This window comes from Anolis carolinensis, chromosome 2 (assembly GCF_035594765.1).
Source record: "Anolis carolinensis isolate JA03-04 chromosome 2, rAnoCar3.1.pri, whole genome shotgun sequence".
Taxonomy (NCBI): domain Eukaryota; kingdom Metazoa; phylum Chordata; class Lepidosauria; order Squamata; family Dactyloidae; genus Anolis; species Anolis carolinensis.
The window spans coordinates 198,084,884-198,112,231 of NC_085842.1; the positions used below are offsets into that span (position 1 = coordinate 198,084,884).

At 41.7% G+C, this 27,348-nt stretch overlaps 1 protein-coding gene across 1 annotated transcript; it reads left to right on the plus strand.

The window, feature by feature from the left end:
- Positions 1-691: 691 nt before the first annotated feature.
- Positions 692-8,363, plus strand: LOC134296461 (uncharacterized). Its single transcript, XM_062971509.1, has 2 exons — positions 692-4,807; positions 8,036-8,363. The coding sequence occupies exons 1-2, from the start codon at positions 3,260-3,262 to the stop codon at positions 8,075-8,077; spliced, it is 1,590 nt and encodes a 529-aa protein (XP_062827579.1). The 5' UTR covers positions 692-3,259; the 3' UTR covers positions 8,078-8,363.
- Positions 8,364-27,348: the final 18,985 nt, after the last annotated feature.

A 27,348-nucleotide genomic window follows, 5' to 3' on the forward strand; every position in this document is an offset into this window, starting at 1 on the left:
TTTTATCATACAATCCTTCACTTCTTCGGTTTCTGTTGACCATTTCAATAGTGTCTTATATATCTTTGTAATTGCTTTCTTTTTTGATTTGAATTATTTTGAATGTATAATATTTATTATTGAAGCATGTATATGAAAGCTGTGGCCAATATATTTAACCCATAACATAATGCCCTGTCTCCTTGTCTTGGCGCAATATCAGAAAAAACCTGAACAAAACAACATGGCATCCATCCTACCGTGTTTCCCTGAAAATAAGACATCTCCTGAAAAGAAGACCTAGTAGAGTTTTTGCTGAATTGGCAAATATAAGAGATCACCCGAAAGTAAGACCTAGGAGGAGGGAGCCGCTGCTGCCGAGGAAGGCGCGTGCGGCACAAAGAATAAGACATCCCCTGAAAATAAGACCTAGTACATCTTTGGGAGCAAAAATTAATATAAGACACTGTCTTATTTTTGGGGAAACAGGATAGACATGTGCTTGGAGACCAAAAAGCTATGAACTAGAGGCTAACTGGGTAGAAAAACAAAACTGAAAAGAAAGATTTTTTTCATGCAACTCCCCACCCTCTTTATCTCTACTTTTTTACAGTTACCCATTACAGCTCTTTTTGTTCCTATAGCGCAGTGGTTCTCAACCTGTGAGTCCCCAGATGTTTTGGCCTTCAACTCACAGAAATCCTAACAGCTGGTAAACTGGCTGGGATTTTTGGAAGTTGTAGGTCAAAAACATCTGGAGACCCACAGGTTGAGAACCACTGCTATAGCACATTCCAGAGCTCAAGACGGGAAGCTGGCAGGAAGCATCTCAGACATTACAGTACAATCTTGTAACAGAATCAAGTATGTTTTTTGAGATACTTTTACTACTGGCTGTATATGACCAGTGCTTTCTCTTTCCAAGCAGAAATAAGTACAATAGAACCCACAAGATTTTTGTTCTACGTGGCTTACATATTGTGTTAACATATTGTCCATACTACAGGAAAAGGGGCAGACATTGTATCACTATGTTGTGATCTTTTGGTGCAGAGTCAACCACTGTTTAGAAGACTAAAATCAACATTTTTTGATAATGTGAAATGTTAGAAATTGGGAAATGAATTCACAGACACAGCCACTGAACTTGTTTATTGGATTAAGGCGAGGTTGCCTATTTTGTTGACTGAGTGTTGGATCTCATTGTGAGATTTGCAAAGAATGGCATGAAAGTTGTGGCTGTTGCACATTTTATTACTGGTCTCTTTAAAAGGACATTTTAAAAATTCTTTTAGAGGTTTATGCCTGGGAATAATAAAAATTAAAGTATAGGTTTAAATATCAATTTATCATGGATAATCAGATGGGGCAAAAAATTAAAATGAGTAGTTGGTAAGAACGCCTGTGTCTGTCAGGACTGAGATCTTCAGTTAAGGCAATTGGTCTCAGTCCTAGACGCAAGCTGTATAGGACAAAAATAGTAGCTTGAGTTTTGCTCAGAAGCAGATTGGAAGGAAAGGCAGTTTTTGTATCACAAGATTTATAATTATAGTTGATGGTGTTATGGTGTTATAATAAATGATCATGGTGTTATAGGTGATGGGTAGATACATTTTGACAAGAGGCTATATTGGAAACCACATACCATATTCACAGAATCATAGAATCATAGAGTTGGAAGAGAACGCATGGATCATCCAAACCCCTGCCATGCAGGAAAAGCACAAAGTATCCTTGACAGATGGCCATCCAGCTTTTGTTTAAAAGCCTCCAAAGAAGAGGCCTCAACCACTCACTAAGGCAGAGACTTCCACTGTTGAACAGCTTACGGTCAGGAGGTTCTTCCTAATATTCAGGTGGAATCCCCTTTCCTATCATCTGAACCCATTGCTCTGAGTCCTAGTCTCCAGAGCAAAGATATCCTTTCAAATATTTATGTATGGCTATCATGTCTCTTCTCAGCTTTCTCTTCTGCAGGCTAAACAATACATATCTCACAACCTCTGGGGATGCCTGCCATAAATGTGGACGAAACGTCAGGGGAGAATGCTTCTGGAACATGGCCATACAGCCCGGCAAACTCATAACAACCCAATACATACCTAGCTCTTTAAGCATTATCTCTTTAGAGCTATTGAACATCACAACAAATTGATCAATCCTGTCTTATCTTTCAGAACCTACTTGCCTGATATTTTGGTGAAAATATTCTATATTAAGGCTGCAGAACGAATTTGAGAAGTTATATCACACTTTCCCTTTATTCTGCACTATTCGATCTGAAATCTATTCCAGCCTTTCTTCTCAGAGTAGGATGTTGACACACTCTATTGTGCCTTTGCTGTATTTATGTTTTGATATAATCATCCACATCATTTTTCCCATTGCCTTCATGGCATAATTACCGACTCCTATAACAGACTCTTTCTTCATAATGGGTTTATTCAAGTGAAACAAAGTTATAGCTATAATCATGGAATGAGGTGACACTATCATCACCTGGCCCAACCTCATCACAGCAACTAATGGATCATTTGTATTAGCATGGCTATAAGAAATCCACACCCAAAAATGGTTGCAGAATTGTTGTGGAAAAAAATGGGTTCATTAAGGGATTATTTTCAGTATGAAAAAAAAAGGTTTTGAGTACTTTGAAATACAAAAATGTCTGAAGAGCAATGGCATTGGGCAAAAATGTTGCTATAATGCAATGGTATGATAACACCCTAAATGCAACCTATTTTCTCATTTCAATTCTAGCAGAATCTTAGGTAGAAGGTGACTGTGGAACGACCTGCTGGAAGACCTTATATCTGAAGACTTATCTCTTCCAGCAAGCTTACCCAGCCAGCATGAATCATGAATTCTAAACTTGTGTCTTGTGTTCACAATATTTTAGTCTTTCTTCTCTGCATTTTGATATATGTATTTTGTAGAAATACATTATAATATGTGTATTTTATATAATGTTTATGATGATTATGTGTTTTCAGCTATGTTTTAAGCTACCTCAAACCACGAGGAGGGGCAGGTAAGTATTATTATTATTATTATTATTATTATTTGTCAGAACCCTGCTACTAGAGCCTGGATGTGGCTCTGAGTTTCAGGGTCACTGACATTGATAAGACACCTGCGTCCCAGGACTCGGAGGAGAAACGGCTGATGGACTTGGCGGGGAATTTGCGCGGGGTTTTACTGAGCGGGAAGAGACTGTTCAAATGAGGGGGAGGGTATATAAAGGAGGGTTGGCCGGAGCCTCCCATTCTTGGCTTTTCTGATGTTCATGTTTCCTACAGTAAAAGTTTCTGGTGATATCACAGAGAGTCTTGTGTGTTCATTCAGGAGCGGCTGTGGTGAGCTGACACTAAGCCAAGAATACGGACACCATCCCGCTGTAGCGGTGAGGTGTAACATGCAAGTGGAGGATGAAGAGCTCTTGGGCGCCGGAGGAGGAAGGTCGGAAAGGGCCACTCCCGAGACGGACGCTGAGTTCCACCAGCTGGCGGCCCTGGCGTCATCCACCGCTTATGCCCAGCCAAATGGGGTAACCCAGAGGCGCGGAGTGGTGCGGGGAGATAGCACCGGAGGAGAGGAAGGTTCACCTTCCCCAGGCCCGCAAAAGATGGTGTTTCTGGAGGAGAGGATGTCGGCGATGGAGACCACCCTGGCAGTGATGTCGAGGGCGATGGAGCGCCTGGCGGTTTTGGCGGAGCCGGAGCGAGGAAGGGAACTCCGGGCTAGCTCAATGTGGGACGTGAGCATGGGAAGCAGCCAGGGCTTTGCAGACCTCCCAGCACCGAAGGGAAGGGAAATGCGAAAGGAGCCCGGTGCCCGGCCCAAGATCCAAACGAGCCTGACGCGGGTGGAGGAGAGTGACGACGAAGGGGAAAAGCCTCCGAGAATCCCGGCTACGCTCCCAACTGAGACCCTGGTGCCCCTGGCGAATGCCGGGCGTGGCACAGGACAAAGGGAAGCAGCAGCGGGGCCCACTGGCCCGCAAGGGGGCTTGCGACGGGCGGAGGATTGGGGATTGCCACCACAGGGACCCCTACCGAGACGAGAGGAACTAAGGATCGAGTTTGGGGGAGAGTCCTCTGAACTGGATTTTTTCCTGACCACGGTGAGGGGCTATATGGAGGACAATGCCCACACTTTCAGAACGGAATCCAGCCGGGTACGGGCCATTGGTGCAGTGTTGAAGAGGGGAGCGGCCAGCTGGTACGTTCAACTACACGCGCGGCGCGACCCATGTCTGGGGTCACTCCGACGCTTTATGGGGGCCCTGGAGACCCGTTTCCGAGATCCACTGGAGCAGATCCGGGCGAGGAAGGAGTTGAAGACCGTCTCCCAGGGGCAGAGGTCGGTATCTGAGTATGCGGAGGAGTTCCAATGCCTCGCTGAAAAGGTGCCGGAATGGTCTGCAGTGACAAAGATAGAACTCTTCAAAGAGGGGCTCAGGCGGGAGATCCTCTCCTGGGCGGTGCATCGTGATGAGCCTGACACACTGCGCGGATGGATTCAGCTGGCGGGGCGCGTCGAGACATCGCTGGCCCAGGCGAGGAGGCACCGAGGAGGGCTACAGCAGCGGCCGCAGATGAAAGAGGGGAGCCGGAAGGAGGGATCAACCCCAGCCGGGAGGAGAACGGAGCCGCCAGGGAACGTGAGCACCAGCAGGAGGGGCTGCTTCGTGTGCGGCCGTTTGGGCCACAGGGCTGCCGAGTGCTGGCAGAGAAAAGGGGAAGGCGGAGGCCCGCCCAAACCAAGAGCCGTGGCAGGGAAACGCGCCGAGGAAGAACCACCGATGAGGCACCACTCGGGGGGGTTGGTAAGTCAGGACAAAGCCATGATAGTGGTCCCCATTCAGCTGGAAAGTGGCAGCAAACAAGCAACCTGCAAAGCATTTGTGGATTGTGGATGTTCCAGGAACATCATCTCCCCTGAATTAGCCGAGGGATTGGGATGCGAAAGAACGAACCTAGAATCCCCAATAGCGTTTTCGCAGTTGGACGGATCCACAGCATCGGGATCATTAGCTAAGTACAGTGCCGAAGATGTAAAGTGTAAGATAGGGAGCTGGGAAGGAAAGGTGTCATTTGTGATATCACAAATAGCCAGCTATAATGTTATACTAGGCATGCCATGGCTGGGGCAGGCCAACCCGCAAATCAACTGGGAGGATAAGAGCATGATCTTCAGGATGAAGTTGGAAGAAGGGAGCCAGGAAGTGGAGAGAGAGCCGGGGAAAAGGGGGGAGGAAGACTCTATCAGGATAGCAGAACTGGCAGATAAATTACCCCCAGAGTATCGGGATTTTGTGGACGTATTTGATGAGAAGGAAGCAGACAGTTTCCCACCGAAGCGGAGAGTTGAAGTGAAGATAGAGCTAGTCCCAGGAGCAGAGCTTCCTAAGGCAAAAATATACCCAATGTCGGCTAGGGAAAAGGAGGAACTGAGAAAATACATTGATAAAAACCTAGCGAGGGGTTTCATAGAGCCTTCAAATTCCCCTCTAGGGGCGCCTGTGTTGTTCAGGCGCAAAAAGGACCAAACGCTGAGGCTCTGCATTGACTACAGGGGCCTGAATGCAATCAGTTCTGGAAATAAATACCCCCTACCTCTAGTGAAGGACTTGATCGCCCAATTATCGGAGGGACAGATATTCACTAAATTGGACTTAATTGAAGCATACCATAAATTGCAGATTAAACCAGAGGACAGGTGGAAGACGGCCTTCTCCTGTGCATTCGGATTATTCAATTATCGTGTGCTCCCTTTCGGTTTGTGCGGCGGAGGCGCCGCGTTCATGCAATTAATCAACGAAGTGTTGCATCCATTGTTGTACAAGGGAGTCTTTGTTTTTTTAGATGACATATTGTTAGTATCTCGGACTAAGGAGCAACACGTAGAACTAGTCAGGGAAGTCCTGCAAAAGTTGAGAGAAGCAAAACTGTATGCGAAGCTTGCCAAGTGCGAGTTCAATAAAGACCAGATAGACTTTCTGGGGTATAGGATTTCCTCCCAGGGAGTGGCGATGGACCCTGCGAAGGTAGAAGACGTGAGGGGGTGGGAAGCCCCCAAAACACGGAAGCAGCTGCAATCCTTCCTAGGGTTCGCAAACTTCTATAGAACATTTATCAAGGACTTTGCGCGCCTCACTTTGCCACTAACGGATTTGTTAAAGACTAAAGGTAGGGGAGAAACAGCCAAAGTGAAGGCCCCAGGGGCCAAACTGACCTGGACAATAGAATGCCAGGAAGCTTTCGAAGCCCTTAAAAAGCGTTTTACGGAGGAGCCTGTCCTACAGCACCCTGATATGTCTAAAGCCTTTGTATTACATTGCGATGCGTCAGACCGGGCATATGGGGCAGTTCTGCTACAGAAAGACGAGGGGGGGAACCTGAAGCCATGTGGCTATCTGTCAAAAAAGTTTAGTGATACCGAAAAAAACTGGCCGATTTGGGAGAGAGAAGCCTTAGCGATTCTAAAAGCACTAGAGTGCTGGAGACACTTCCTGGAAGGAAGTGGAACACCGTTTGAGGTGTGGACTGACCATAGAAATTTACAGTATCTAAGATCCCCTCGTAAACTATCAGCGAAGCAAATTAGATGGGCCCAATATTTCAGCCGTTTTGATTTCAGACTCAGATTCTTCCAGGGGAAACATAATATACTCGCTGACGCTCTCTCTCGGATGCCTCAGCACGGGGGAGGAATTCAGGAATCTGAAGGGAGTATTTTTCTTGATAAGCAATGGGGCCTGGCAGTACTAACTCGAGCACAAGCGGCCAAAGAAAACAAACGTACTGCCATTTCCACGGGGGGAGGAGAAATATGGGAGGAAGAGTTGAAGCGAGCGTATGGAATGGACAAATGGTTACAAACAAACAAAGAAAAGGGAGAATTGTGTGGGGATTTGGTGTTTGTAAATAAGAAATTGTATATTCCTGAATGTTTAAGACGAGAAATGTTAAGGAAGTACCATGATAACAAGGGTGCGGGTCATCTAGGCCCCACCAGGACTATTAAACTATTGGCCAAACAATGCTGGTGGCCCGGAATGAGGAAAGACGCCAGGGGGTACGTCACGCAGTGTGAATTATGCGCAGAGGGAAAAACACCACCGGGGAAGCCCCAGGGGCTATTGCAGAAGGTGGTAGAGCCCATGAGGCCATGGGAATGCGTAGCCATGGATTTTGTAGGCGAACTACCCCCCAGCAGAGGCCACAGATACATTTGGACAATATTGGACTTATTCTCAAAACAGGCACACTTTGTGGCTCTGCCAAAACTTCCTTCAGCTGAAAAACTTGCTGATTTGTATGTGAAGCACGTATATCGCCTACATGGGTGTCCCGACAAGATAATTAGTGACCGGGGAGTCCAATTTACTGCAAAATTTTGGGGAAAATTCTTACAGCTGTTAGGAGCAGAAAGGAACCTGAGCTCGGCCTTTCATCCCGCGACCAACGGGGGGGTCGAACGTACCCAACAGACACTGTGCCAATTCTTAAGGATGTACACCAATTATAGACAGGATGATTGGGCGGACCTTCTTCCGTTTGCTGAGATGGCTTTTAACGGGGCCGTACATTCGGCCACAGGTCGTGCCCCATTCGAAATAGTATACGGACAGGAGGTGGCACCTTTCCCCAGGCTACCCGAGTGGAAGGAAGGGGAGGGCCAGACCGACGAGGAATGGCCGGCCAAAATCAAGCAAGGGTGGCGAACCGTGGTAGAGGCATTGCGGGAAACACAAAAGAAGTACAAGCTCTTTGCGGATCGTAGGCGCCGAGAGGGGGACAAATTGGGCGAAGGAGATCTGGTTTGGCTGAGCACAAAAAACCTGAAATTGGGGTTCCCATCCAAGAAATTGGCTCCACGCTATATAGGGCCATTCAGGGTAGCAAAAAGAATAAACGAAGTGACCTATGAGCTGAGGCTACCAAAGGACCTAGGAAAGGTACACCCGGTATTCCATTGCAGCCTGTTAAAAAAGTATAAAGGAACTCTGGACAGCGGAGAACAATAGTTGTGTTTAATCTTTTCCTTCCAGGACGAAGGGGAGGAGGACGCCATGTCAGAACCCTGCTACTAGAGCCTGGATGTGGCTCTGAGTTTCAGGGTCACTGACATTGATAAGACACCTGCGTCCCAGGACTCGGAGGAGAAACGGCTGATGGACTTGGCGGGGAATTTGCGCGGGGTTTTACTGAGCGGGAAGAGACTGTTCAAATGAGGGGGAGGGTATATAAAGGAGGGTTGGCCGGAGCCTCCCATTCTTGGCTTTTCTGATGTTCATGTTTCCTACAGTAAAAGTTTCTGGTGATATCACAGAGAGTCTTGTGTGTTCATTCAGGAGCGGCTGTGGTGAGCTGACAATTATTATTGATTTCAGTATATTTTGGAATTACAGATAAGGAATGGAGCATTTAAATGAATAAATAAATAACTACTGGCATATTAAAATGTAGAATATGGAGTAAAATAGTGATAATAAAATGTAGAAATACAAAACAAGAAAAATACAACTCATTAAAGACCCTTCTGCCATTGTGTGCTTTGGTGCCATTCATTTCCCAGAAACACTATATACAGTAGAGTCTCACTTATCCAACATTCGCTTATCCAACGTTCTGGACTATGCAACACATTTTTGTAGTCAATGTTTTCAATACATCGTGATATTTTGGTGCTAAATTCATAAATACAGTAATTACTACATAGCATTCCTGCACATTGAACTACTTTTTCTGACAAATTTGTTGTATAACATGATGTTTTGGTGCTTAATTTGTAAAATCATAACCTAATTTGATGTTTAATAGGCTTTTCCTTAATCCCTCCTTATTATCCAACATATTCGCTTATCCAACGTTCTGCCGGCCCGTTTATGTTGGATAAGTGAGACTCTACTGTATTTACTTAAGCTATTTTAAACCCACCAGAAGAAGTTCCACCAGAAGAAGTTCCATAATGGGGACTTCCGGTGGGCTGATATGGCGGCAGGACGGGTCCTTTGAGAGCTCTCAATGGACCAACGTTTGCAGCGGTTGGGTAGAGCCTCTGCTCCCCTCTCCTTGTGGACTGAGACGAGGAGGGACGCAAGGCCCCTGCACCCCGTTGAGCCGACCCCCGAATTGTGTCGGGGGGAGCAGATCCGGGCTTCTGCAGGGGAGCGCGAACTGCGGCGACGGCAGCGGGTAAAAACCCGCACAAACTGCCAGCCAAGCCCATTTTTATCTGCAAAGAAGACAAGAAGACGACGAAGAGGCAGAAAGCCGAGGGAACGTAAGCGTTCAAAAAATTTTCTTCCTATCAGACACCTATCTTAAATCTCTCCACATAGAAAGTGGGGCAATTAAGACATTTAATCTGCAGGAAGTTTCCAGCAGAGAGAAGTGGATAGCTGAGCGGCTTAGTCGTATGACAAACAGCCTCCCAACACAACAACTGGACTTAATCTAATCTAACTAACTGAACCATCTGAACTAACCTAAATCCGGTGAAACCCTTCGTGGCCGTACGCGAGATCCCAGTATCCCGTTGAGCCGACCCCCGTCGGGCTGACTCTGGAGCGCCGCGGGGTGAACGGATCCGGGTAGCAATTACCATCTTGTGCGCTGTGGACCCGCTCCAATATGGCAGATCGGACTGGATATGCCTAACTAGACTGATAGAACACTGTACGGAGTGCGACTTGCACGGAAAGGCTTGGAGCAAGTTGCCGGACTTGTCTTATTCCTAAGTGCTCATAAAGCAATCAATTAATTTACCAAACCCGCACGAGACAGCAGGTCTGATTGGGAGGACATTGAGGTTTGTTTCTCCTGGAACAGCAGGCGGGAGGATAGCAGAGGACTTAGCAAGGCGCCGCCATAAATCAATGACCTTGGACACCGTTGATGTTATGACTAACCGCCCCCCCTCCACACCAGGCAGGCAATAAGAGATTAAAGAGCTGGTGTGTGTGTCCGAAAGAAGGAGCGACGAGCGGCGAGCGAAAGACTCCTCATTAGAAATGGGGGAGGGGCATTCTATACTTCGCCCCTGGGAAGGAACAATCAAGGAACAATCAAACCAGCATAGGAAATAACTTCGATCCGTGGCACTCTTAGCCGCACCAAGGGAAAATTAAAACCAACAAGGAAGGTGGAGAACGAACAAAAAGCTGACTTATCAGGAACATTTACAAGTGGAACGGAGTAATGGACACTCAAAGGACCTAAAGGACTCAAAGACTAAAATTTAATCATCTCTACCTCTTAATCCCTTCTCTAAGAAATTCTTTACCACTTTCCCTGTCTCTCTCTTTTTCCTTTTCTTTCTCTCTTCCTCTCTCTCCCCCCTCTCTCTCGTTATCTTTCATTTCTCCCTCTCTTTTTCTCTGCCCCCCTTCTTCATGTTCTCTCCTGCTCTCTCTTCCTTTTCTTGCACTGCGCGAGACACAATGGCAATTCCTAAGACCAAGTTCGACAAAGATCTTAAGGAGAATAAGGGGCTGGGAAGAAGACCCTCACAGTCGGAGGAGATCAACCTAAAAGACATTCTCCATGAGATACAGAAACTAGCGGAACGACAAGAAGAACATCAGAAACAATCACAAATGAAATTCAACCAACATAGCCTTCAACAAAAAGAATTTTATCAAGAAATGATGGACATGAAAAAAGAAATTAAAGAGGACATTGGGTATTTGAAAGAGGAAATGATTAAATCCCACAAAGACATTAATGACCTGAAAATGGAAAATCAGAAGTTAGCTAAGATTCAAAAGAATCAACAATGTAAAATAGAAAGATTAGAAGCCAAAAATGAAAAATTGGAGAGACTACAGGAAAGAACCGAACAACACGAAAAAGAGTTCCAGTTGAGATTTCGTAACATCCTGGAGGACAGCAATGAAGACATCAGACAAATCATCATCAAACTACTTGCCAATTTACTAACTCAATCTGAAGAATTTATAGAATATGAATTAGATAGAGTCTATAGGATTCAAACTAACTTTTCAAGGAGAAACAAGGTCTCAAGGGACGTGATCGTTCATTTTGTGAGAAAGAAAATACGTGATGAGGTATTGATGAAAAACAATCACAACCCGCTAACATATAAAGAGAAAAAGATCATAATACTGAAAGAATTCCCACAACTAACTCTAACCAGAAGAAAAAAGTACTTCTTTCTAACTGAGGAACTCAAAAAACAAAAGATCAGATTTCGGTGGGAAAGGAATGAAGGCATTATGGTCACGTTGAAAGGAGAACGTCACTGGCTTACAAGTGAGGACAAAGCAAAGGACTTTTACAGAAAACACATACAAGGTAAAGGAAAACACCCTGCAGATACAACTCCCCCTTCATCAAAGAGAAAAAAACCAAAAAGAGCGAGACACCACTCGCCACAAGACTTAGGTTCCAAACCAAGTAAACCAAGTAAACCTTCACAGGCCTCAGAAACATCGGACGTAGGCAGAGAAGATGAGGAAGACGAAACTAATATAACAGAAGAAGAACTAATAACAGAGGAAGAAGACATAACCACCAGGGAAAATAACAAGAAGAAAGAAGCAATTGTTGAACATGTCCAAGAATGTATGTAACCTGAAACGTCAACTGAAGTTTTACTCTAATAATATTAACGGAATTAACATATCAAATAAAAGGAGAATTCTATTTAACCAATTAATTAAAGGAAAGTATGATTTCGTTGCCCTGCAAGAGACACACATTACTTCTAAACATGAGGCCCTATTAATCAACAGGAAAATTGGAAAAGAATTCTGTTCATCAGATAAAAAAAAAAAGGGGAGTCGTACTTTATGTTAATGAAAATTTATCAGCCACATTACAGTTCAAAGATAATGAAGGAAGATACGTGGCAGTCCTTATAAATTTAGATAGGCAAAAAATTCTCATTTGCAATATATACGCCCCTAATGGCCCCCAAGGTCACTTTATTAGAGAATTAAGAAAACAAATAAATAATTCGGACTTTGATCATCTGATCATATTAGGAGACTTTAACAGTATAATGGATACAAAATTAGATACAAGTAAAAAAATACTAAATAAGAAATATGCCAATGCAAGACTGGTTCCACAAAACTTTAGAAAACTAAAGGAAGAATTTCAACTTCAGGACATTTGGAGATTACACAATTCGGAAACAAAAGACTACACCTTTTATTCCCACAGACATAAGTCGTGGTCAAGATTAGATATGATTTGGTTATCAAATTCCCTCTGTACTAAGATAGACCACATCAAAATTCTACCCAGAGACAAATCGGATCACTGCCCATTAGAAATGCATCTAAATCAAAGGAAAACAGGGAATAAATGGAGACTAGACGAAAACCTTCTTAAAAAGGAAGAGGACATAGACAAATGCAAAAAATTAACACAAGAATATTTCAAATTCAATTGGATACCAGAAACAAAAGATCACATTGTATGGGACACATTCAAGGCAGTTTTAAGGGGCCATTTCATCCAGCAAAAGGCGATAAGAAACAAATTAAAAAATTTAAAAATAGATGGAATAAATAGAGAAATAACCCAATTAGAAAAAAAATTAAAAGAGAAAACCCAAGAAACAGCACTTGCAAAGCAACTGATGGGACTGAAAAATAACAAAAGGAATCTGGAAATGGAACAAATAGCGAAGCAACTAAAATTTATTAAGCAACATCACTTTGAAAATGCTAACAAGCCAGGTGCTTGGTTAGCACGGAAAATTAGGCAAAAATCGCAGAAACAACAGATAACAGTGATTAGAAAAGAAGGGAAGACGTTAACAACAGATGAGGATATAATGCTAGAATTCCAGGAGTCCTTTAAAAAACTCTATCAAAAGACCCGGATGAAATTTCACAATACTTGAGTAATCAAGGTTTACAAAAGATAAAAGAAAATCAAAGGGAGCAGCTAAATAAAGCTATATCTAATGAGGAAATTAAAAAGGCCCTAAAACAGATGAGACCCAGTTCTGCGCCAGGTCCAGATGGGTTCACACTGAATTTTTATAAAACTTTGGCAGATGAGATCATGCCTTACTTAAATCAAATAATGAATACGGCACTAAAAGATAAAATAATCCCAAACTCTTGGAGGCAAGCGGACATTATAGTAATACCAAAAAGCAATACAAATATCACAAATGTAAGAAATTTTAGACCGATATCATTACTGAACACGGACTATAAAAATTTTTCAACAATTCTTGCAAATAGATTCAAAGTATTTCTGAACAATTGGATAGGGATTGAACAAAAAGGCTTCTTGCCAAACAGACACATGAAAGATAATGTCAGGTGCGTACTGGATATCATTGAATATTATGAAACATTTCATCAAAAAGAACTGGCCTTAATAACTATTGACGCTGAAAAAGCCTTTGATAATTTAAATTGGGAATTTTTTAAATTGCTACTAAGAGAATTAGATATGGGCTATTACTTTATAAATGCAATTGAGGCGATTTATACTAACCAGGAAGCAAAACTGTTAATTAATGGACAGCACTCCAAACCTATCCAAATTGAAAAAGGAACAAGACAGGGCTGCCCCCTCTCCCCCCTCATTTTTATATTTGCTTTAGAAATCTTGATTAGGAACATACGGAAGGATGACCAATTAAAAGGCACTAAAATTAGAAACCAAGAATACAAAATCCGCGCATTTGCTGATGACATTGTTTGTTTTATTGAAGACCCCCGCAGACAAATAACAAAATGGATTAACAATATGGAAAAATTCGGCAAAGTAGCGGGTTTTCTCATAAACAAGGAAAAAACAAAAATTCTGACCAAAAATATAACACGGGAAAACCAATGGAAACTGGAAGATTCCACAGGATTCAAGACGGTTGCGAAAGTTAAATACCTCGGAATCTGGATCACTGCAAAAAATGCCCAGTTATTAAAAAACAACTATCAAAACAAATGGAAGGAAATCAAAACCGATTTACAGAATTGGCAAAATTTAAACATCTCCCTCTTAGGAAGAATAGCGGTCATTAAAATGAATGTGCTCCCGAAACTAATGTATCTATTCCAAAATTTACCCATCTTAAGGACACAAAAATTATTTCAGGAATGGAATAAAGACATTACAAAGTTTGTGTGGAAAGGTAAAAGGCCGAGAATAAAATATAGTATCATGACTGATGCAACAAAAAGAGGGGGTTTCGGCTTACCAAATATAAAACTCTACTACGAGGCCTGTGTACTAAATTGGGTGAGAGATTGGACAACCTTAGAGGATAACAACATATTGACTTTAGAAGGTTTTGATCTCCGATGAGGATGGCACGCGTATGTGGGCTACGACAAAAGAAAGGTCGAAAATAACTTCGGCAACCATTTCATTAGAGCTGCTTTAATAAAAGTGTGGGAGAAATACAAAAAGAGGTTGTATAACAAAACCCCTCTATGGATCTCTTCTCTTGAATCATCTCAAAGTCACATCTTGCAATGGTCAGTCTGGCCACGCTATAAAGAATTATTGGTGAAAAACAACGGGACTTATGACTTGAAACCACAAGAAAGGCTAAAGGAAAAATTCAAAAATATGTCCTGGTTCCAATATGCCGTCATCAAGGAACAATACATTAAGGATGCTCAAATTGGCTTCAGTGACCCCAACTCCGTGTGGGACAGAATTATGCTAACTAAAAAGAAGGCTATCTCCAAAATCTACGACATATTACTAGAATGGTCAACAGAAACGATAGCAATTAAAAGTTGTATGGTTAACTGGGCCAGGAATATCGGACATCCAATCATGCTAGATGATTGGGAACGGATATGGAATAAAAAACTGAAATACACCTACGCAACGGAACTAAAAGAGAATTGGCTCAAAATCTTCCACCGATGGTACATGACCCCCAAAAAACTCGGACAGATGTATAAATCCTATAATAATACCTGCTGGAAATGTAAAACACAAGAAGGCTCATTCTACCATATCTGGTGGTCTTGCGAGATGACCAAAAGATATTGGAAGATGATCCACGAAGAGACACAAATTATTTTAAAGAAAAAATTCCCAATCAAACCAGAATATTACCTATTGGGAATAACAGACACAGACTTACAACTCGATAAAAATGATGACATTTTATTTATGTATAGCTCCACAGCTGCAAGAATAGTTTTCGCCAAATATTGGAAAATGGCTGAAATTCCACCGAAGGAAATTTGGCTTCAGAAACTGATGGAAATACAAGAAATGGACAATCTAACATTCTTATTAAAAGAGTCCAGAGGAAAAGGAATCAAGCAAACAAACTGGGAAAAGCTTAGAAACTATAGTTCACAATAAAGACAGAAAGAAAAATGATAAATAGATGACTTTAATATCCAATATGGAAGATAAAGGAAGACCAATATCCCTACCCCCTTCTCTCCTTACCCCATGTCCCTTTCCCTACCCCCTCTCCCACTTCCAACTTCTAGCACCCCCCTTCCTTCTTCCCCTTATTCCCACAATTCACCCCTCCCCCCAATCCCCCTTGATACCCACCACAGTTGTTTTAGCTATTGTATATGTAAAACTTCAATAAAGATCATTAAATAATAAAAAAAAGAAGTTCCATAATGACTGACTACTCCTGATGATCCACCCATAACCAAATGTTATCTTTTGTGAGGGGAAGTCATAGGGAGGAGGGAGGGAACTTGTTTTCTGCTGCCCTGCAGACTGGGACACGGAACAATGGCTTCAAACTACAGGAAAGGAGATTCCACCTGAACATCAGGAAGAACTTCCTCATTGTGAGGGCTGTTCGGCAGTGGAACTCTCTGCCCTAGACTGTGGTGGAGGCTCCGTCACTGGAGACTTTTAAGCAGAGGCTGGATGGCCATCTGTCAGGGGTGCTTTGAATGCGATTTCCTGCTTCTTGGCAGGGAGTTGGACTGGATGGCCCATGAGGTCTCTTCCAACTCTATTATTATATGATTCCGAAAAATTACTGTTAACAGGAGAATAAAAGACAGGCAAAATGAGAAATACATATTGAATCCATTGACCTGTATCTGAGTAATTTCTTGAGATAACTGTTGTTTGGCATTCACTTAGTGACCTTTGTGTTTTGCTGGTCATGATGATTAAGCATTTACTACTTTAAAAAAAAGCTTACATGTGTGCTTGGTTGTGACCTCGTGGTATATATCATTTGTTCATATTGAATGTGACAATGTGAAAGAATTTCAGAGAGCACAAAGAATGATGCTGCAGAGAGCCAAACTACACATGTGCGTCAGCAGATGTTATGGCACTATGTAATGACAGCTATAACATGGCAAACTACATAATGTGTGCTAGTCACACGTGGTGATAGTGTCAACAGAAAAAAAATAGTCAAATGACTACTCCACAATGCTGTCAGAAAAAGTTAGTATCTATTGCACTTTGTCCATTTCAACTGTGAAATTACCTTCCCCATTTTGGCCCATTTCGGCACATGTTGCACGTTGCCTGGGTTCTATGAATTAGTCTCCAGTGTTAATATTGTATGTTTTATGTTGATTTTAACGATTGTTTTTACTGTAATTGATGTTTTTATTGGATAACTGTTTTATTGCTGTGTTTTGATATTTGATTGTTTTATCGGGCAAGGCCCCATGTAAGCCGCCCCGAGTCCCTTCGGGGAGATGGGGCGGGGTATAAAAATAAAGTTGTTATTATTATTATTATTATTATTATTATTATTATTATTATTATTATTATTATTATTATTCCTAACCACCCTTGCAAGCAATCCACAAGAAAATTAGAAACTGCACCCAGCAACCAATTTGGCCAATTTGTTTGTGAATGATAAACTTGTTCATGTCCTGGTGTGTCAAAGCAAAACACTTACTGTATGACTGACACTTGTGACTAAGCCAGTCTCAATTCTAACATTAATTTCTTTAGGTCAAAGTCTTGCTTTTGGAAGGAAGTCTAGATGAAATCTATTTTGCAGATCTTGCAAAGTCAGAGCAGAACACCATGGAGCCAATGGACTTGGGAAGGAGGAATTAAAAAAAGCAGGAAAAAAACAGCGATACAATGGGCTCTTCCAGGTTGGTCTAAAGAAGTGTGACTTCTTACAATATGTCTAACTAAGGATGCTTCCAGACAGCCCCAAAATCTATGCCAAAAACCAAAATTTTAAAACCAGCTTTGTCACAGATTCCCCCCCCCATTAAAAAACAGGCTTTTCCAGGGGGTGTCCACAAGCAATCCCAATTTACCCCTAAAAATAAAGTAAAACTTACCTGGCTTTCATGACTTTCCTCCCGCACCCCCCGCTTTCTGGCACATAATTTCCTCATGCTAGGAGAATACAAGGAGAAAAGTTATGGCAGCGAGATAAATGTAACTTTATTTTTAGCAGTAATTTTGGGACTTGGGGGGAGAGAGTGGGCACCATCCCACACCTTTAGGCTCCAGGTGCCCAAAAGGTGCAAGATGGCACTGGTGACACCCCCTGGATAGTCCCAGCTCTACCTGGAAGTGAGTCCTCACAAGACCAAGCCCCCATTAGATTTGGGTTTTTCAGGAAGACCCGGATCTAATGGGACATCTAACTAATTTGAAATAACATAGGTAAAGGTAATGGTTTTCCCCTGACATTAAGTCCAGTCGTCTCCAACTCTGGGGTTGGTGCTCATCTCCATTTCTTAGACGAAGAGCCAGTGATGTCCTTAGACACCTCCAAGGTCATGTGGCTGGCATGATTGCATGGAGCGCCATTACCTTCCCGCCAATGTGATCTACTCACATTTGCATGTTTTCGAATTGCTAGGTTGGCAGAAGCTAGGGCTAACAGCAGGAGCTCATGCCGTTCCCCAGATTCGAACCTTTTGGTCAGCAAGTTCAGCAGTTCAGAGGTTTAACCCGCTGTACTATTGCAGGCTCCTGAAATAACATAGGTTATTCCAAATTAATACATAACACCTCCAGTAAAAACCCAGACAGGTCCAGGGATATGGGCCTTTCTGGATGGGTCCTCAAACTACTTCACTTAAAGGAAGATGTTCAAACTGGTTTGACCATATAGATCAACACAGTACCGCTCATGAAATTTCCTTGAGGTTGTAACTGTAGAAATGTTTATGGTCAACGTCTGCATGGTTAAATTTCCATGTACATTATTGGGTTTTGATACCAAAACGTGGCCTCTATTTTACAGAAACCTGATTCCTACTAAATAGACATGGCTTGTCAGGGTATTGCGAGAAAGATGTTTTGCTGGTGTCATCCTTGCTGGAATCCATATGTTTCTCATAACCAAGAAATTCCACACCCTTCAAAACAAAAAGAATTGTTGACAATTATTCATTTATTAATACATCAATAGAAACCAGGGAATTATTTTGCTAAATCCAGATCAAGATGGATTACTGCATATGTGGCAAATCCAAATGATTCCAAGTTCTTATTAATAGTGTCATGCCCATCGGGGGGCAATCGGCGTGATGATTTCCCACCCATAAAAACCAGAACTTTAGATTTCCTGTAATTTATTTTCAGGGTGTTCTGTGAGCAATAATTCGGGAATTTCCTTAGTAGGAATCCTGCCCTGGAATGTAAGATGATGGCAGCAGCACCACAGAAGAATAAGGGAATTCTCCTTATTCCGAATTTAGTCAAATGTCTATTAAGGTCTGAATATAGTTTCTTCCAAATCATTAATGAATATGTTAAACAAGATAGGGGCAAGGATGCAGCTTTGTCTCTGGACATGAATATTTCTCCAGGAAGTTTTCCCAAGTTGTGGTGACTTTAGTAGTTAGTAGTAGTATACAATATACAGTAGAGTCTCACTTATCCAAGCTAAACGGGCCAGCAGAAGCTTGGATAAGCAAATATCTTGGATAATAAGGAGGGATTAAGGAAAAGCCTATTAAACATCAAATTAGGTTATGATTTTTACAAATTAAGCACCAAAACATCATGTTATACAACAAATTTGACAGAAAAAATGTTATGTTGTAATTACTGTATTTACGAATTTAGCACCAAAATATCACGATATATTGAAAACATTGACTACAAAAATGGCTCGGATAATCCAGAACCTTGGATAAGTGAGGCTTGGATAAGTGAGACTCTACTGTAATTCAATATGTTTTATTGATTAGCCCGCCAGCTGTATCAAAACATTTGACAAACACATTTAACACATACACATACAGTATACAACCCAAATTACAACCAAAGTTAAAATAAACAAGATGTTAGCAAGGGGTCAGGATTCTGATCCAGATCAAATATCTGCATCACCCCTACAATTTATACCAATTGACTCCAAATATGCATGCAGTTCTCAGCTGAGTTGCTTTAAATAGAAAAAGGACTGTTTTGTATGTTATTTTAGCATTCTGGCCGGCCAATAAAAATGTAGTTTTAATATAAGGATTCCACTGAAGTAGTAGTATAATAATAGTAGTTGATACCATGTGATGTGTATATGTACTACATTGTGTTGTTTTCTATTATTTTTTTAAATATATTTTATTGGACTTTTAATCTTATAAAAGAAAATAAGTTTACAACAAAAGAGTGAGAACATTTTGATTGTATAGAAAGTAGGAATACAAAGGAGCATTCCCCGCTTCCTATGCATATTTCTGCTCTCCAATAGCTGACAGGGGGCAGGATGGAACTTAGAGACATAGTTTTATGATTGGATTAAATTGTCCCAACTCCAGGACGAACAAAACAGGGCCAAAAGGTCCCATGTAGGTTATTGTCTTGGTGATTGTTTTAATGAGCCCCGACCGAGCGGGTCTGGCAACTCTGCCATTGTGTTTCAAACCCAGCATATTGTCCATAACAATCTATATATATAAAAGAGTGATGGCATCACGGCGACCCACAAAACAACAAAACTACAGGCCCCCCAACCTCGAAATTTGACAACACAACCCATCATCCACGCCTCTAGGTTGATACAACAAAAAGAAAAGAAAAATAAAGTCCTAATTAGAGAGAGAGGAATAATTGCTTTTATCCAATTGCTGCCAGTAAGAAGGCTAAGCTCCTCCAACTTGGTCTCCTAGCAACCCAATAAAAAATAATAAAAAACACTAAAAATCATTTAAAACATTAAAAATTAATACAATAAAATAATAAAATATAATAAATAAAAAGATAACTTACAATAAAATTAATTTAAAAAAATACAAATATCGTCAAATAAAATTTACACATATCAGAGCATCTATAGCAACTGATGGCTTCCATGTCAGACAAGAAGTGAATTTGCTTTGTGTTTTACTCCAAACTTTAAAGGGTCTGGGCAAGTTTGTGCTGAATCTGGGGCTGTTGTCAAGATTGCCCCATACTGTACACACTCTTCTTAAGGTGCTCCTATTTCACTTCCTCTGTGTTGCCTCCCTTCCGAGCCAGCTACAGAGCTCTATCTGAGCTCCTGGCTGTTGTGAGTGCCTTGTTGAGGACAGAATGGGTGCCTGCATAACCAGTAAGAAGGAGGGAAGATCATTCCCTCTTTCTTACTGATCTTGTGAGCACCATGATCCAACAACAGAAGAGGTGCCTGAAAAGGCCTGTTTCTCAGATGGTGTCCTGTGACTAGGCATGAGCAGCAGTAGTGACATTGCCATAATCCATCCCCTTTCCTTGCGCTGATAAATGCAGGGAAAGAGTAATGACACTGGTACACTATCTGGACAATGGATCTGTCTGAATTGGACTCAGTCAAGCTGTCCAGATTGCCTTTTAGATTTTTCAGGAAACTCTAGATATTCTTAAACTTTCCTGAAGTTGGGGAAAATCAGTTTAAACTGGAAAAATGTGATAATCAACAGAAGCTGCTGTGCCTGTGCACCATGGAGGCAGACAGTGATTCATTTGGGGTAAATCAAGGGGTTTGGACGCATGTTACAAGCACTCTGTGTAAACTAAAGGACCCAGATTTTAATCCTGATGGACCACTGTTCTGAATCCTACCCCATAAATAGCTTCAGCAACTGGAACACCGCTTTTATAATTGAACTGAGGCATAGAGCAATTGGGATTCCCAACCCACTGAAATCAGAGCGGCCTCCATCGCGGACTTTTTAGAAACACATGTAGAGTAGACAGTTCCGGACTGGCAATACAAAGTAAGCAAGAACCAAGTTGGCTAGCTTTAAATATAAAGACATCAACATAACCCTTGTGTCATGAATAATGCCATATGGGGTGACCTTTGCGACACTTTTAAAACCTTCTCACAAAGTTGATCCCATTATCTCTAAATGGAATCAGTGCATATGAGAAACCTGCTCTTTCTTTTTCATGTGACAATAAGAAGTGTTAGCAACTTCGAAATAAGGGGGTTTCTTCTATTCTCATGGGTACCAATGGGACTTACCAAGTAGCGTACCAGGGAGTGCAGAGCTATGCAGTCACAGCTCCAGATGGATGTCCAGGTTCCAGGAATTATTAGACAAGCTTGTATATACACATATGCACATTTTTTCAGCCAATAAGGGACGCGTGAGTGATGCAACACAGACACTGGTCTGATCTTGAATTCCCCTTTTCCATGGGCTACTTGAAGGGATGTCCCCACCTTCTTCTCTAGAATTTGGTGTACTGAATCATTCATACGTTATCACGGAGTGGTGTTTTTAAAAAATTCGTGCTGTCGCTAAGGTTGAGCCAAATGATCATGTTTCCTTGTTTTCTCCTTTTTGCATGAGAGGACAACCGGAAGTGATTTGCATTAAGATGTGCAAGTGCTGCATCAGTGTTGCATCACCCGTTGCACAATGTCTCCTCATATCTTCCAGAAAATTTAATTTTGATGGTGCAGTATGTTTTACCGCAGTTCTCAGAACCATGCCATCTGAGGGATTTCAAGAGCTGGAGTCTAAAAAAGTAACTTTTCCAAAACTCTGCATCTCAGTAGCACAAATGCCTTTGGGGAAACGGAAGGCAGAAATATCAATAATAGAGCCTAAGTTTAAAGATGTGGCTTTTAAGATCAAGTCAGGAGGTACTGTGGTTTTAACGTGAATATGCATTGAATATGTTGAACAGTTTTTAACTGTGAATTTTAATACTGTTTATACTTAATTCTGTTATAATTTAATATATTTTAAATTGTGTACTAATGCTTTTATGTTAAGCCACTTTGAGTCCCCTTCGGGACAGATAAAGTGGGGTAATAATAATAATAATAATAATAATAATAATAATAATAATAATAATAATAATAATATAATTTTGCCCTTTGTATGTACATGTTCAGTTTCCATGGATTTAATAATCCATGCCTTATTTTTTTTAAACAATCTCAAAATCAAGCCTTGATTTTGTCATTTTTGTAAGAGACACAATTTTAGTACACCATTGGTTTATAATGGAATTTGAGCATCGACTGAGTTTTGTATCCATGTGAGATCTTGAGACCAAACCAAGTACCGAGGCCCCTTCTACACTGCCATAAAAAATCCAGAAACTAGAAAATCGCATTCAAAGGACCCTTGACCGATGGCTATCCAGCCTCTGTTTAAAAGCCTCCAAAGAAGGAGCCTCCACCACAATCTGGGGCAGAGAGTCCCACTGCTAAACAGCTCTCACAGTGAGGAAGTTCTTTCTGATGTTCAGGTGGAGTCTCCTTTTTTGTAGATTGATAAGGAGATTCCTGTGCCCATCTTGTGATCCTTGTGGTGTTTGTAAAGGAGAAAACCAGATGAGGCTTCTTAGTGTTTTGTTTTGTTTTTTAACTTCTCATGACAAGTGGGGAGATCATGCAGCTGAGCCCTATTTTCAGGGTCTCCAACTTTTGAGACTGGATTTTCAGATGATATGCACAAACATAAACATATGTGGGCCTCCCCTCCAAAACTGAAGGCTAGGGAATGAAAGGGCTAAGATGCTTTGCTATTTCCTATGAAGGATATGTGTGATGGATCTAGGAGCAAAGCAAACAGAAGTATTTGAACCAAAGATAATGTCTTATACAATAGGGGTTCCAATAGTTCATAAAAATGCAATTTTCTACATATTTCATTAGCATTAAAAGGAGTTTACCAGTGATATGCCACAGTATATGAATACAGTAGAGTCTCACTTATCCAACACTCGCTTATCCAACGTTCTGGATTATCCAACACATTTTTGTAGTCAATGTTTTCAATATATCGTGATTTTTGGTGCTAAATTCATAAATACAGAAATTACAACATAGCATTACTGCATATTGAACTTCGGGGAGATGGAGGTGGGGTATAAAAATAAAGTTGTTCTTGTTGTTGTTAACAGAAGATGTTGAAGGTAGTTTCAGACACAACAGTAGTCCACAGGAGCCTCCAAATGTTTTTCGTTGTGACTGTTGAACTGGAGGAGTGTTCCCAAGCATGTCTGGATACCTTTCACCACTGTTCTTGAACATCTCCATTCTTTTCATACCAACAGAAGAGTTGTTGAGTCCAATCCCTTTGGGGGCTCCTAGGTTTCATGTAACTGGAAGAGACCAAAAAAGCTACCACGTGGCTGAAGAGACCCTTTTTGTTTTGAGTTCACACGTATTGTTACATAAAGCTTGTCATTCTCTGCAAGTCGATGAAGTACAGCTTTGAAGTCAGGAAGCGTTTGGCTTGAATCGTAAACCCGATGTAAGGGCAGGTTTAGCAGAATGCGGGAGGAACTGGAACTGCTGTCTGTCTGATGATAGATGGTGAGATTCGCATTCAGTGTCTCTCTTTTGTCAAGATGATGGGTAAGATTAATCTGGGCATAGATACAGTAAAGACCACTAATCCTAACCACGAGCATCTGAGAGGTGATGTTGTATGCAAATGCCTTTCCAAGAAAGGCTCCTTTAACAGAATGGGTATGCCAGTCCAGCCTCCTCGGTACTATGGATGCTACAAAGAGAAAGAATAAAATAAGAACATCAATGGCTGTCTAAGATGACAGAAACAAATAATGGAACAACACAAGCAGGACTTCCTTTTTAGTGCTAGACTTTGTACCACTATCTGAACCCCTGCATTCCTGTAGTGTCACAAAAGCCTTTAGTCGTACACAAACTCTGTCATTACGATGCACACTATTGACAACAGCGATGGAAAGAATACATTCAAATGTTCAGAAAACGGTAAAAACTATTTTTGTTGAGTGTTAGGAAACTCTGATGAAGAAAATGAATCTTCGCAGTTCAGGACTGATTCTGCACAAAATTATCGTGTGGTTTTTTTGTACTTAAAACAGCATTTTCTATACAGAAAAAAAACCTTCTGTGCAGGAAACAGCAGCAAACATATATGTAAATTTATGGAGAGTGCTGAACTGTGAATAATCTTGCCCACAGCAGGAGAAAAATGGTTAAAATTACCCACTGCTTTCTTCAAACAGAACATTAATGCAGCATAATGTAATCCAAATAGCGCTACCATATGATGTCTACATGGCCAGTGGTCATTTCTTTCTGGTGTGATTTTAATCACCTCTGCAGAAGTCAAACCCACAAATATGGAGGGATGAGTGTATAGCCTTAGACTACATTCCTAGGCTTTGATTGTGTACTCTTGCATGGAAAGGAACTGGACTGGATGGCCCTCATGGTCTCTTCCAATTCTGTGATTTTATGTATTCCCTGCCTTTTCCCTTTTTCTCTCTTTTTTCTCTTCCTCCTTTCTTTCTATTTATACTTTTTTTAAAATACATTTTAAAAGATGGATATTGGTTCACATAAGATTGGGGGCTGTCCAAGTGTTTTTGCCTCAAGTTTCTCCTTCCTTCTTTAAAAACTTAAACAGAGGCAGATGACACCAAACTGGGAGGGATAGCTCACACTCCGGAAGACAGGAGCAGAATTCAAAATGATCTTAACAGACTAGAGAGAGGGGCCGAAACTAACAAAATAAAGTTCAACAGGGACAAATGCAAGATACTTCACTTCGGCAGAAAAAATGGAATGCAAAGATACAGAATGGGGGACGCCTGGCTCGACAGCAGTACGTGTGAAAAAGATCTTGGAGTCCTCGTGGACAACAAGTTAAACATGAGCCAGCAATGTGATGCGGCTGCTAAGAAAGCCAATGGGATTCTGGCCTGCATCAATAGGGGAATAGCGTCTAGATCCAGGGAAGTCCTGCTCCCCCTCTATTCTGCCTTGGTCAGACCACACCTGGAATACTGTGTCCAATTCTGGGCACCGCAGTTGAAGGGAGATGTTGACAAGCTGGAAAGTGTCCAGAGGAGGGCAACTAAAATGATCAAAGGTCTGGAGAACAAGCCCTATGAGGAGCGGCTTACCTGTCTGAACATCCAAGCCTTCAATTCTCTCCGGAAGGAGAACAGGATGGGGGCCTGCCTAATCTCCCTGAGGATAGACTCCATCAAGGAAGTGACCCTGCGTTTATAAGATCTGAACAGGATTGCCATGAAAAGGTGGCTTGGAGGTCTCTCCTTGATAGGAAGCTTGAAGTCAAAGCCAACCTGATTGCAGCTAACTTCAACAAGGAAAGGGTTTTGTGAGTCATTGAGCCCAAACCTCTGCTCAACACAGTATTCCCAGCAGGGAGCTGTCCAGCCTCTTTTTGAAGCCATTAGGAGATGAAAATCCCCACCACCTTTCTATAGGGATGGTCATGATATTGGATCGCTGCTTGAGATTTGGCGTATTTGGCTTTGGCAGCCAAATCCCTGGAAATGAGGCAGCTGGGTGGGGGCAGCCAGAGAAATAATAAAAAAAACCCTTTATTATTATTTTTCCTGTTTTTCTGGTTTGTGTGTGCTTGCAAAAGTGCTGCAGTGCATGCACACACTCACTTACACATTTTAAATATAGGAATATTATAGATATAAGAGGCTTTTAAAAAAGGCATTAAACTTTTAAAAATTCCTAAAAATCAGTGGATGACTCAAATGTTCTTAAACTTAGGGGACTAGAAATGGTAAATGTGTCCTCCAAGTATGGCCATTTTTGCCCCAACTAAACAAAAGAGGAGCCTTGCCCATTTCCCACATTGATACCTGTTAGGTTTTACAATGTACTGAGTCATGCACTGCTAATGGGCTTCTATGGGGAATCATTTGGGGAATGTGTTTGGGCCTACTCCAGGTGATTGTCAATAATGCAATCCTGAGTTTGGGTTGGGTCAATTAGTTGGTAACCAATCAATGATTACTATGTGTGATTGTATTGTATATAAGGAACCATGTTCAGTGTATTTTCCCTCTCCCTTTCCTTTTGATGTTGTGACATCTATATGCAATTAAACCTGTCTACAAGGACAAGATCCTGCGAACTGTGGTAAGTCTGTAATATCATCTAGACTAGGGGAAAGACAGTAGTAAAAACTGACAATGGCCGGGCATGTGCTCAAGTGTCTACTATGACTGGAAGACTGAAAGTACTGAGCAGGTGTAAGCTACTGGAAGGCGCTGAGACTCTGCAAGTATAAAGTTAAGTCTTAACAATACCAATAGGCTGGATCTTCTCAAAATGAAAACAGAGCTTCTGGCCCTCAGATTCGAGAAACTGCATTTCCTCCCTTCCAATTTTGGGAACTTCCCAAAAAAACAGAATTAGAAAAACAGCCAAAAATGGGACGGGCTTTCCCCAAATTGCACACCCCTACTTCCTAGGCAACTGGTTCCATTGCCAAACTTTTCCTTCTGTCATTAATTTCTGTAACTAAAAAACACAATGAAAGCTTCTTCAGGAAGCACCCGAAGTAGGAGAAAGATAAACAGGTACTGGAGTTAGCAACTGGTAGAGACAAAAGCAAGTAGAAGGATAAGGCAAAAGAAGAGTCAGAGGGGAAAATCGAAAGCTAGATACCTCAGAATATTACAGATTTTCCAAGGATGATAAGATAAGGCAGAAGCTGATAGGCAGGCAAGAACATAATTTAATATCAAAGGAGGGGGGACAAAGTTCTAATAAAGAGAAATCTGCAGAGGGAAATTTTAAGAATGCTCTCCTTGGTTCACCTCTGGTAATACCTTCTGTTTATACATTCCATTGGGACATGAGAGAAGCCTCCCACAGTATGGTAAAATATCCAGGTGTCCCCTGGCCAATGTCCTTGCATTCTATTTAAATGAAATGTTTTGGCTTATTGTGCTCAAAGCCATTGATTTAGCGCCCCTTGAAATGCTGATGATTCTTCTCTCTGCCATAGGAATCACTACATGTTAGCCAAAATCCAACAGTCACAAGACAGAGATCCTCCTGGTCAGTCGTAAGGCCGAACAGGGAATAGGGCTACAGCCTGTGTTGGACAGGGTCGCACTCCCCCTGAAGACACAGGTTCACAGTCTGGGTGTTCTCCTGGACTCATAGCTGAGCCTGGAGCCCCAGGTCTTGGCGGTGGCCAGCGGAGCATTTGCACAACTAAGACTTGTG